The 13,060-nt window shown below is 44.7% G+C and overlaps 1 protein-coding gene and 1 long non-coding RNA gene across 2 annotated transcripts; one reads left to right on the forward strand and one right to left on the reverse strand.

Moving 5' to 3' along the window:
• The first annotated feature begins 539 nt into the window (after positions 1 to 539).
• Positions 540 to 12,849, forward strand: LOC132218440 (uncharacterized). The gene is made up of 3 exons (XR_009449191.1): positions 540 to 812; positions 12,088 to 12,494; positions 12,543 to 12,849. It is a non-coding gene; the product is annotated as an uncharacterized LOC132218440 (long non-coding RNA).
• LOC132218437 (nucleolar GTP-binding protein 2-like) lies at positions 2,255 to 4,625 on the reverse strand. The gene is given in 6 exon segments (XM_059669662.1): positions 2,255 to 2,807; positions 2,906 to 3,168; positions 3,171 to 3,256; positions 3,259 to 4,292; positions 4,294 to 4,480; positions 4,483 to 4,625. Coding segments are annotated over 6 exon segments (2,154 nt in total). The 5' UTR covers positions 4,547 to 4,625; the 3' UTR covers positions 2,255 to 2,287.
• Positions 12,850 to 13,060: the final 211 nt, after the last annotated feature.

Raw genomic sequence — 13,060 nt, forward strand, 5'->3', positions numbered from 1 at the left:
CCAGAGTGAGGCCCCAGCAAGTCCCAAGGGCCTCATTCCTCCCCGCACCAGGTGGCCACTCCCGCCCAGCCCGGCAGCTTCAACTTGAATGGCCACTGGGGAGGCCGCCCAGGCAGCCCTGGCCCCGCCCCTGCCCACGTGCCAGAAAACCCAGGCAGCCCTGGCCCCGCCCCTGCCCACGTGTCAGTCCACGCAGGTAGCCCTGGCCCCGCCCCTGCCCACGTGCCAGTCCACGCAGGCAGCCCTGGCCCCGCCCATGCCCACGTGCCAGAAAACCCAGGCAGCCCTGGCCCCGCCCCTACCCACCTGTCAGTCCACGCAGGTAGCCCTGGCCCCGCCCCTGCCCACGTGCCAGTCCACGCAGGTAGCCCTGGCCCCGCCCCCCCGCCCACGTGCCAGTCCTCCCAGGCAGCCTTGGCCCCGCCCCCACCCACGTGAGGACCCATCTAGGGCTCCGCTCCCCTGGCGGCACTTCCGCTCCACTGGCAGCCCGGCATGACAAGGTGGCTGAGGTGGGGACCTAGAGGATGCGGGGCGGGGGTGCAGTGGTCACCCCAGGTAGCAGCCGCCAGCTCCTCCCCCACCTCCCCCGACCCGACCCCCAGCTCCTGGGGCCATAAGGGGCTCCGTGGCTCAGACCCAGGTGCTGTGTGGTGTGCGTTGACCACGAAGGAGAAGAGGACGACGAGGCCGGGAAGCAGAGGAGGCCCTGGATTCCGAGGACGCTGAGGAAGAGGAGGGGAGGGCGAGGAAGAGGACGACGCGGCCAGTGCCTGCACGGAAAGCGGCTTCAGGAGGCACAGCCCCTACAGGTACCCACCCAGCCCATGGCTGCGGGCTCCTGCCCACCTCCTCTCCCTCAGCCGAGCTCTCCCAAACCCGAACCCCAACCTCCACGTCCCCCCACTGAGGGGACATGCCAGGGCACATGGAGTGACACTCACACACAGCAGAAACGAACACAACACCACAGAACAGCACACCTACGTTTACCAGAGGACAGAGGCGCCTTGTTCATGGAGGTTGCATTGTTGCAGTTTGCAGGCCACATTCTGGCTCGCTCTTTCTCTGCCCCCAGCCCTCCCATTTCCTCTTCAGAATTTGCCCCGTGCAGCGTCTCCATGAGGCAGGACCAAAACTTTGGCACATGGATCCACTGCATTCATTTTTTCTCCCTTGTGTTGGTTTGGTATTTTTGGGGATGAAGGAAGCCTCTTGTTTTGCAGACCTCTCTGTTTCTAAAGTGGTTTCCTTTAGGTTTTTATTATGAATCTGTTCTTTAAAAGGGACTTGAGGACTTAAACAGGTTGTCTCCCTCCCTGCTCGCTCGCTCGCTCTCTCTCTCTCTCTCTCTCTCTCTCTCTCTCCTCTTTGCAACCTAGCTGTGTGGTTTTAAAATTATGTTGAGGAAATGGATCAGTTTGGTATATGTCAACTTAAGTAATATTCAAACCTGTAGAGAATATTTGTGAGTTTATTTGAGCCAAACTGACAATTGCTGGGAAGCAAAATCTCAAGGGATTGAGAAAATGCCCCAGAGAATGGCAGTTTTGCACCTTATTTGATACATTATAATCCAAATAAGACTTACATGGATTAAATCGATTGGTGATAGAATAAAAAGTAAAATGAGAGACACATATTTCTCTTACATAGGTGGGTACAAGATAGTTAACAGTCAGCAATTAATTCAATAACAATGAGGAGGTTTGTGGTCTCCCCTCTGGTGTGGCACCTGTGCTTTGAGGGGTCTGGAAAAAGGAAATTAGTTTGAGATTCCAAAGGAATGTTATGGTAGATGCAAAAAGACAACACACAGGCTTAGTTAAGGTGAAAATTGACCTTTGTCAGGTAAGATTCTAGCCTAGGACATGACTACTGCTTTTAGTTAAGAAGTGTTACTTTCAGCCTCAGCTAGTTTGGCTCTGGGATAGAGCGCTGGCCTGTGGACTGGAGGGTCCGGGTTTGATTCCCAGTCAGGGCACATGCCCAAGTTGTGAGCAACTGATCAATGATTCTCTCTCATCCTTGATGTTTCTCTTTCCCTCTCCCTGCCTCTCTGAAATAAATAAAAAATATATATATATATTTTAAATAAGAGACCATCCTTTGTAGTTATTTTAAGTCTCTGAGTTTGTAAGGCTGCCACACAGGCCTCCCCTGAACTAGTCAGGTTTAGCATGTGGCCCCTTTTGCCCACAGTTATTAGGGAAATCTTATGTGGTTGTGTTTTTATTCTTTTTTTAATGCATATTTTTGTATAATTTAAGAAACAGCTTTTAAAATGTTACTGCTTCATGCTTGAATTTTTGTGTTTGCGCTTCTGTCCCTCTGAGTCATTGGTCTTCTTTTTGTTCCTGTTTCTGTTTTTCACGTTGTGTGTTTCATAGTAGCGGACGCTAGCTTTTCTGGATTGTTGCTTCCGTGCTGCTCGCCTCCGTTCCTTAGATGTCAGCGTCTTTGGAGATTTATTTGGATGCTCCTCTTCCCTCTGTGCCTTCCTCTCCTTGCCCTTTTTGGCAGGTGCCGTATCTTCCACATCTTCTTCAGCTGTTGTTTCTTGCTCTTCTGATTTTGCAAAAACCATTTCACTGAGTCCCTTGGATATTCTGACTGCTGAGAACTTTTTCACTTTGGCTTTGTTTAAAAACTTCTGGTATTTAGCGATCTTTTCATCCAGGGCTTTAATCACTGCCTTGGTGTCGTTTTCCTGGTGTTCTTCCTGGGACTCTGGGTAATACTCTTCCTCCTTGCCCCCCTGTTGTGCCTGTTCTTCCTCCTCCTCCTCCTCCTCCTCCTCCTCCTCCTCCTCCTCCTCCTCCTCCTCCCCCTCCCCCCCCCTCCTCCTCCCCCCCTCCTCCTCCCCCCCTCCTCCTCCTCCTCTCCCCCGCACCCCCCCCTCTCTAGCTCCTCATCCATATCTGACATCTCCAAAGGAACCAGGTCATCCCCAGAAAACTCAGGCACAACGTTGATTTTGCCGAAGTTCTGGCGAACCCGCACAAGGATCTGCTGCATCTCTGAGCTGGCGTCACAGGGACTGTTCACTCCTTTTTCCTTCTCGAGGACAGATTCTGACTCTTCACCTACAGTTTCTGTGATGTCCTCTTCTGGGTTGTTCTGGGTTGTTTCAGTGGCAGCTTCCAAAGATGCTGAGGATGGAAGCTGTAAGGGGCTCTTCGAGGGGGGGCGGGGTCTGCATTGGGTGGCTTGACAAGGAAAGGACTGCGGCCCCTCTGCCAGTCATTGAGAACCGCTTGCCCACAGTCTGCAAGTCAGGCTCGCCGCCCTTTAACAACTTCCCTGTCCGGAAAGCGAGCTTCTCAAGAAAGTCCTCGGCATTCTCCCAACAATCAATCTTGTATATCTTGCTGATAGACTCTGGTTTTGCTCGTTCGAGTACAGCACCAATGTGGTCTTCGGGAGCCTTAATTTTCTCCGAGTCCTCAGAGGGGTAAACCACGCCTGGATAGTCGATGAGGAATATCCCACACATCAAGGTAATATACTGCCAGACCTTTGTTTCACCTGCAATGGGGGCCACGTTGCACACTTTCTTGGAGCGTAATGTGTTCATCACAGAGCTCTTGCCAACATTTGGATAGCCAATGAACCTGATCTGCTTCTTGTCAGTATGCAACTTTCCAAACTGCCATAGAAGCTGAATAAACGCTCCTTTGCCAAAGGCGTTAGTAAGACTTGCATGGAAAGCAAGTGTTGGATAATCCTGGGAGAGGACAGCAACCCATCGTTTTGTTGCCCAGGTTGGAACAAGGTCACATTTGTTAAGGACAAAAATGAGGTGCTGCCAGGGCTTTCCCTTTTTCAAGTAAGTCTCGATGTGAGGGCAACGGGTACCCATTGGATCTCTAGCATCAAGAACTTGAACAACAACATCTGATGAATCTATCACCTTGTAGAGCTCACCCCATATTCTTTTGGACTGTCCCTTTTTATAGATCTCCTCTTGGGCTTCATTTCTCACACCTGTGTCTTCAGTTACCAAGTCCCGATCCTTGCCCTGGTCATAGCTCCCAGTGGACATTTCTGCATTTTCTACAAGCGACTGCATGTCACTGGCAAGTAAATTTGGTCGCTTCCTCTGAGACTTAGGGCCAAATGTAGATTCAAAGCTCTCAGTATGGAGAATGTGCACCTTTGAGTTATGAGGCCGGATTTGATCATGGAGAAGAGACATGGGTAACTTGCTCTGCTTCATGACAACTTTGTAAGGATCCTTCATAACTGTATCCGTTTCCTCTTGAAATTTTCGTAATGATGACTGCTTACTCACGTGTGTTGCCAAACCATTTAATGTTTGGCTCCACTCTTGCCACTGTGCCAGAAGCCACGGATGATTGATGCTGCAGAGGCCTAATCACTTTACCACGATTGTTCCTGCGCTCCTCCTGCCTGTACATATTCGGGCGCCGGATTGTGGCCCGGTCCCTCATGTTTTGGCCTCCTGTTCCCTGTGTGGATCCGGGTTTGTGCTGGCCTTCGACGGGTTGATGGTGCTCCATCCTTCGTACTTGGGCTTCACCATCTTGCCGACGGGTTGAGGACCGGAGCGCTGGGTCCGACCTATCTCAGGGAAAAGAGCTCATAACTTCCTGAACCCGGCCAAAGTGCTGTGTTTTTATTCTTAAATGCTAATGAGCTTCTGTTACATTACTGGTGAATGGCTGCTGAAAAAGCAAAGCAGGTTAAAAAAAAACAAAACAAAAACCAAAGCAGAAATCCAAGCAAAACCAAAACAAATGTGATAATTCATCCAATTCAGTCATTTTGGTCAAATTCAGGATTAAAGTAAGAAGTCATAGGAATTAGGTGTCTTACTAATTTGATCCCTTTGCTTTGCCTGAGAAACAGTTTCATGTCACCTGTTGCAGGAAATGTACAATTGATCATGAAGACGTAATTACTGAAGATGAACTTTTGGACCAACTTCTAAATCACACAGCAAAAGTATGGGGGGATTTATTAGGAAATGATTTTTTCTTTTTATCCCATTTCAAAGGATAAAAGTCCTTCCTGGATCTGCAATGAATTTATCCATGATGACTCCTCTCCAGTTTTCTCATCAGGAAGCTTCTCTAGCCTGATGCTGAGATGCATTACTTTTTTGACCACACAATTGTTGCTTTGTATTAAATATGTAGTTGTATTATCAGAGAAATGCATGGAGTGGAGGAAATGGCAGATCTGCTAATGTTGTTACCACTCAGAGTTAGGTTCTAACACACTTTGTGATCTAGAGGGTAGACATTAAATATATGATTTGGTGGGAAGAGTGGACAGGTGTGTGTATGTGTGTTTGGATGTGTGAGTGATGGAGCCAGATACAAAGGAGGACATGAGAAGAAAGGTTTGAATGAAAACAGAGCAGAGGTTACCATGCTTAAATAAAAATTCAGGTATTTTCATGGCACATTTACCCAGGTTTCCCATATATATATTTCTGTGCAGTAAATAGTTGTAGTTATTTTGCATTTGACTCAGAAATAACCTTTACAACCCGGCCTGCGTGGCTCAGTGGTTGAGATCACCAGTTTGATTTCTGGTCAGAGCACATGCCTGGGTTGAGGGCTAGATGTCCAGTGTGGATGGGCATTCAGGAGGTAGCTGATCAATGATTCTCTCTCATCATTGATGTTTGTATCTCTCTCTCTCTTTCTCCCTTCCTCTCTGAGATCAATAAAAATATATTAAAAAACAGAAAGAAATAACTTAAACTTTTCAGAATTCTCAGCAAAAAAAAATTGAAAGAATTACACAAGGATTTATTTGAAGGCCTGCTATTCCTCAAGTATTTGTAAGACAATTATAAATTATATTTATTTATGAGTTTATGATCCTATCTAATAGAGGGAATATGCTCATTGACTGTCACACCATCACAAGTATGGCAGTGCCCACAACCAATAAGGAGGGAATATCCTATTTGACTGCCACACCCTCAAAAATGGTGGCACCCACAGCCAATAAGGAGGGAATATGCTAATTGACTGCTATGCCCTCAAATATGGCGGCACCCACAGCCACAAGATGGCAGTGCCCAGTCCCCTCAGCATACCTGCCTCTGGTTTCCCTCAGTCCCCTCAGTCCCCCAGCCACCCAGGGCCACCTGAGGCTCAGGTAACCAGCGCTGGCTGAGGCTTATGCTGCCAGCAGTGGCAGCAGCAGAGGTGTGATGGGGGCGTCGCCATCCCCTGATTGTAGGTCACCTCCCACCCCTGAGGGCTCCTGGACTGTGAGAAGGGGCATGCCGGGCTGAGGGACCCCCCTTCAGTGCATGAATTTTCATGCAATGGGCCTCTAGTTCTAAAATAAAGAAGGAATTTAAATCACATATTCTCTACAATTTCTCCCAGCAATAAAATTCTGCAATTCTGTAAGTTGTATAGGGCTCCAGCCCATCTCTAGCATTTAATATCTGTGATGCATTTTCAATTTTATAATCATATAGACAAGATATAGATAGGAAAAACTTTTCAATTGTAGAGGAAAAGTGGTAATGAGGTCTGAATTATTATATACATCCACATGAGCCTTGTTATATAAGTGTTCATATATCATCTGCTTATATTTATATTTAGGCCCATGGATCAAATTGGGCCTATGGTGTGGATTTTTACAACATATAATGATTTTTACACATTTGAAGGGCTGTAAGAGAAGAGACAACTTCAGCTTAACCACAAATTGTCTTCTATAGGACAATAAAATATAGAACACTTGCATTAATTTACCATTAACTCAGATTTTTTTTTTTTTTAAGATAGAGCTGGGGTTGAAACCAGGTGGTCTGACTTTATGCCCTGAAGTCTTTTTTTTTTCCAATATGTTTTATTGATTTTCTACAGAGAGGAAGGGAGAGGGATAGAGAGTTATAAACATCGATGAGAGAGAAACACCGTTCAGCCGCCTCCTGCATGTTCCACACTGGGGATGTGCCCGCAACCAAGGTACATGTCCTTCACCAGAATTGAACCTGTGACCCTTGAGTCTGCAGGCCGACGCTCTATCCACTGAGCCAAACTGTTTCTGGCAACTCAGAATTTTTTGATAATATGCCAGTAATCTAAATTAGATGAATATTTATACATTAAATGTTTAATCAGATGAGTTATGTAAAAGTATTATTAAGAACATATTAAGTTACCGAGAGAGAAGACTGGTGTTAAGGATTTCAATGTAGGAATTGTTATACCAATTGTATATAAAAGGCTAATATGCAAATAGACCGAATGGAGGAACAATCAGAAAAACCAAACATCTGGTTGCTAGGACGTGCACTGACCACCAGGGTGTATGTGCTGAATATGGCGGTGTTGGCCGACCGAGGTGGGCTGGTGGAATAGGGGAGTGGGAGGGCGCCAGACCAAGGCAGGTGCCAGTTGCTGTGGTTACTGAGAATTATTAGCTCTCGCACACAGCAGTTCCACCTGGTACTTGCATCTGCTGCCAGCACCTGCCCCATTTGTACCCCCTGGTGGCCCAAGCCCCAGTTGCTCCATGCTGTTAGCGGGGCCGGTGCTGTCATTGCATGGGAGTGATGGCAGCAGGAGCGGGGTTGCTGGCAGATGGGGCTGGGGGTTGCGGTGGGTCAGGACAGGCGGGGGCGCAGAGGATGGGCCATGACCCAGCCCTGTTACTACCAAAGCCTTGCAGCCCACAGTTCCTTTCAAGGTGCTCAAATTTGTGCATCAGGCCCCTAGAATTAAAAATAAATGTTTGAAATGATGGTTAAGCCCTAGCTGGTTAGGCTCAGTGGGTAGAGCATTGGTCTTCGGACTGAAGGGTTGCACTTTTGATTTTTAGTCAAGGGCACATGCACGCCCAGGTTACAGGTTTGATTCCCAGTAGGGGGCATGGAGGAAGCAGCCAATCAATGATTTTCTGTCACTATTAATGTTTCTATCTCTCTCTCCCTCTCCCTTCCTCTATGAAATCAATAAAATATATTTAAAAACTAGGATTAACACTGTTCCTACTGAATTCGTGACCTTTATAAAAATGTATTTTTTCTACAACTGATCACATATGTATTTTACATAGAAAAAATGTATTTTTCTACAAATGATTACATATTTTTTAAAATTACATGATAATTTATGTATAGTTCTTACCTGCATGTTATAGGATACCAGCAATCCTTCCCAGTGTATCTCCAATCTCCTCTCCCAAGCTTACCTATAGTAAAAGGCTTTCTTTGGTTCTACAGTTTAAAGAAGAAAATTCAATTGCAGTCAGCACCATTACCTGAATATTGTGAGACAGTCGGGTTACATTGCCTTTACGAAGAATGGAATGATGTATAAGTTAACTGCATCCAGCTCAGCCAGAGGTGAACCTGAGGAGGAGTTGTAAAGGATTAAAGAAGATAGACAAGAGAATACAGTTGGGACCAGGTGGATCACTGCCTGGATGAGGAAACAGTGACACAGCCTGTAAGCCAAAGCTTCATTTTATAGTCAGATCACACAAAGCAAGACAAGGGGTGTGGTCAACATGTTTACAATGTTCTTTCGGTTTCAAATCTATTTGTTACTCAAGCCTTGTTTTGGCAGCACTTGTTGCACCTCCCACAGCCCATTAGCTACCTAGAAACAAGGGGGGACTATAAGGTCAAGCTTAATTGTGCTAGGAGAGCTCTGCCCTTCAAGCTGGGACTTGAATGTGGCTCTGCCACAGGTCATTCCGAAACTTGACCCTATAGCCGCACCCTACATATAAGAAAGAGCAGCAGAGCCCTAGCTGGTTTGGCTCAGTGGATAGAGTATCTGCCTGCGGACTGAAAGGTCCCAGGTTCAATTCCAGTCAAGGGCACATGCCCAGGTTTCAGGCTCAATCCCCAGTAGGGGGCTTCCAAGAGGCAGCTGATTAATGATTCTCTCTCATTGATGTTTCTCTGTCTCTCTCTCTCTCTCCCTTCCTCTCTGAAACCAATAAAAATATATTGAAAAAGCAAGCAAGCAAGCAGAAGTCACAGTCACAAATACATTAGAGGTTGACACTTGGCTCTTTCTATATTTTACTTTCCTTTTGAAAAATTCTTTTTTGGTGATATGTACCCTGTGTTTTCCATGAACACTAATATTATAATCCTACCTCTCTTATAGATTTGGCATGTAAAAGTGTATTGGGGCTAAATCTATAGTATGCTGGGAAGGTGAGGGAGACTTGGGATATAATATTAACTAACAAAACACAAAATTTAAGATAATATAGGGCTATTGCTGGCTGGGTTGCTCAGTTGGTTAGAGTGTTGTCCCAATGTGCTAAGGTTGTAGGTTCGTTAACCAATGAATGCATAAATCAGTGGAACAAAAGTTTTCTCAATCTTTCTCTCTTTCTTCTCTCTCTCTTCCTTCGCTCTCTCAAAATTCAATTTTTAAAAATAGGTAAAGAAAAAGGTATTCAGAATTGAATATAATTCTTGTTGGGCCCTATTCTTTGTGTGTTGGTTGTTGTTTTATCTTATTAGGGACAAAGAGAAGATATTCACTGAACTATGTAATTTTATTTTGGTCAATTTATGAAGTCTTTTGTGGTTTTTCATTTAACATGAAAGATTTCTTATAACATTTCCATAAAAATCATTAGGATAATACTGTAAATTTGGAGTGAGATGGGAAATGTTGTTACCTGGTCAGTATTGATTGTTTATTTTCATAAATCATGACTCCATTAACTAAATGTTATCTTCCTAATACTAGCAATTTTAGACCTAAATTACCTAAATGATTGACTCAATGTTGCTAAGGACCCTTAGAATACATTGGCTTAATTTATGTCAGAGGGATTCAGTGTGAGGGCTAAAGTTCCGCCCTGAAGGCAGCACAAGTCCAAGACTGGATGCCACCCAGACTGACTCTCCAGCCCAGTGTTAAGGGGATGGATCTCATGATGTCAAAGGCCCACCCAGACGTGATGTAACTTCCTGTAACTCAAGTATATAATAAAGCAGCTTTCGGAGCTGGCGCTCTCTCTCTGTGTGCACTGCCCCTCCAGAGGGCAGGCACCACACCCAGCCCAAGCTTTTCATCTATTTTATGTCTGTCTTCCATTATTTCTTTAATCCCGAAAGGGCCTCCTAGTTTGCACGAACCGGTTCAAGTGTCCTTCTGCGGGCAGGCGGCGCGGGAAGAAGACCACGGCCCCAGCACCGCTGGGTATACAATGTTTCAGTTTAGCTTGCCATTGTGCACTCAGTCTTTAACTTCAAGATGAATATAAGTTTTTGTAAATTTAGCTGGCATTACTAAATTATTTTCTTAATGATTTTTATCCAATTAGAGACTTAATCTGAAATAACTTTGTTCCCTCAACCCTGGGCAAGTCATTGCTGGTTTATGCTTAAAATTCTCAAGAATATAGGAGAGGTCAGAGAGTTGTTGGCTGGCTTACCAAAACTCATTGGAAAATGCAACCAGACTTTGTCAAAAATAAAATAAGGTGGCAGAGAATCATGCACTCTTTGAATGGACTGGAATGAAAGCAAATTTCAAGAGCTTGCTTTCAATGGCGTTTGTGGCTATGAGTTGGTTTATTACTTTAACATCAGTGGTTCATAAATAAATAGTATAAGAGTAAACAAATAACAAAAATTATGTTTTCTTATTCATTTATTTCCCAGATAAACAGGCCACTTGATCTTTGAGTTTGTTCGCTGTTTTCAGTTGATTTTTTTAAGTCTCTGCCTTAAATGGTTTTGTTAAGTGCAAGCATGTCAAACTTGCAGCCAGCAGGCGGCACATGCCTCATTCCCGCCAGCCACGAGTTTGACATGCTTGCTCTAGGGGAGTGATCTTTCTTGCTGTTTTATGGCTAGCCAGCATTCCCATGGACATAGACAGCATTAATTAGTCAGAACAATAATACTTATACTATGATGTGGATTTTCCCAGCCAACAAGAAAGGATTTGGAATTTTCAGTTATCTGGAGCTTGAGCTTGAGTTTCTGATTTTTCTTCTCATCATTTTTTCCTTGTAGATAGAATCCTAGAAAATAATTTCATTTTTTAATTAACTAACCTTACCTAGGGCTCTTCAATTTCTTCGTCTCTGGTGGTTTATGGATCAACTCCCTGGGGCGGTTGGAAATACGCAGATTTTATCCTGACAGCCCCAAGCTGTGAATTAATTGTGGGGTCCGGGTGAGAGATGTTCCTTTATAAAGGTAATAAATAGCCTGGCTGCATCAACCTATGAAAGATCAGATCATGGTTTGATTTCCCGTCAGGGCACATGCCCAGGTTGTAGGCTCGATCCCCAGTGTGGGGTGTGCAGGAGGCAGCCAGTCAATGATTCTCTCATCATTGATGTGTCTATCTCTCTCTCCCTCTCCCTTCCTTTTTGAAATCAACAAAAAATATTTTTTAAAAGGTGATAATTCTTTTATTCTCTAAAGATTAAGGCAAGTTATTTATGTATATGCTATTTTCAGTTAGCTTTATAGTAATCAAGAGACCTGAGCAGATTTCTCAACCCGCTAATCACTGAAGGTCAAAACCATTCCTGAAGGGTACTTGGAGTCTGTATTAGTTTTATAGGTCTAGTGTAACCAAGAACCACAAACTTAGCTTAAACAACATAATATTATTCTCTCACAGTTTGGGTGTATAGAAGTCCAAAATTGAAATGTTATGGTCCAATACTTATGTCCCCCCCAACCCAAATGCATATGTTGAAACCCAAGGACCAATGCAATAGTATTATTTCATTTGGCAAGTAATTAGGATTAGATGAGATCATGAGGGTGAAGCCCTCATGAATGGGAATAGTGCCCCTGTAAGGGTCATGAAGAGCTTGTTTCCTCTCTGTCTATTGTCCATGTGAGGATGCCATGAGATATCAGCCATGTACTATAGGCAACCGATATATTTCTCTCTCATATTGATCTTTCTCTCTTTCTCCCCCTCTCCCTACCCTCTTGTCTCTCTTTAAAATCAATACACATATCTTTGGGTGAGAATTTTTAAAAAATCAAAGATGGATATTGAGAATTTCAAGGAAATGGCAACATTTTTGAACTGTAAAGTGTGTCCCACTCCACACCACTCTAACTGGTGTATTTTGTAGGTCAGCTATTTTCCAGGAAGCAGTATGGCCATGGGAGGAAGACTCTCAGATTTCAGCTTTGAAGAGGAGCTCAGATTGCCGGACTGGACTAGCTCTTCTGAATTTCCTGAGAATGAAGTATGGTAGCAACCATCTCAGGTAGAAACTGTAGTTTAACTCTAACCCTGCTGTTTGGCTTAACAATAGAAAAGTTATTTTGATTTTCTGAATTATATAAATCATCCCATTCGATTGAATGCCTTATTGATTGTAATGTGAATATCCCATTGATTGTGATCTTACTGGTTTTAGGAAGCATATTTTTCTGGTCCCCAATACCAGGACAGCGCAATTACTCTAAATTGCCTCGATGGCTCTAGATAATGTGTTCCTGGTAACTCAATGGTCCCAAGACCCGAGGGCTCTAGGTAATGTGTTCCTGTTAACTCAGTGGTCCCAAGACCCGAGGGCTCTAGATGATGTGTTCCTGTCAACGCAGTGATCCTGAGACCCAAAACTATAATTAACATACTTAATTCTGCTTCTGTAAACTGCTTTTTTGCGAACCAGGTTCGTCATTCCAAACCCTGGGATGTAATCAGTACCCTTGTGATTTTTGCCTCTATAAATCTGGTGTTGCGGCCATCTTATCACTTCAAGATTTGGGAGAGCGAAATGCCCCCTCAGAGTCACGGATTGCAATAAATGTGACTCTTTAATTCAACTTTTTGAGGTGTCCTTCTGTGATTCGCGGGGTAAATTATAACAAGATGCCAGGCCCTGTGGCTTTCTTGGAAAACTCTTCAGTACTCCCCTCCTCCCCACCTTCTTTTACACCCCCTCCCCACATCCCAACATGCCTGGGCTCTGGGGCCACCCAAGTGTGCAGTCCAAATCCTGGCTCACTGTGAGTGGGGAGGGGACACCCGGAGGGAGATAGTTATCTTTTCTGCAGGTGAAAGGAACCACTTGGTCCCTGGTGATTCTGGGGAAA

Source organism: Myotis daubentonii, chromosome 16 (assembly GCF_963259705.1).
Source record: "Myotis daubentonii chromosome 16, mMyoDau2.1, whole genome shotgun sequence".
Taxonomy (NCBI): Eukaryota; Metazoa; Chordata; class Mammalia; order Chiroptera; family Vespertilionidae; genus Myotis; species Myotis daubentonii.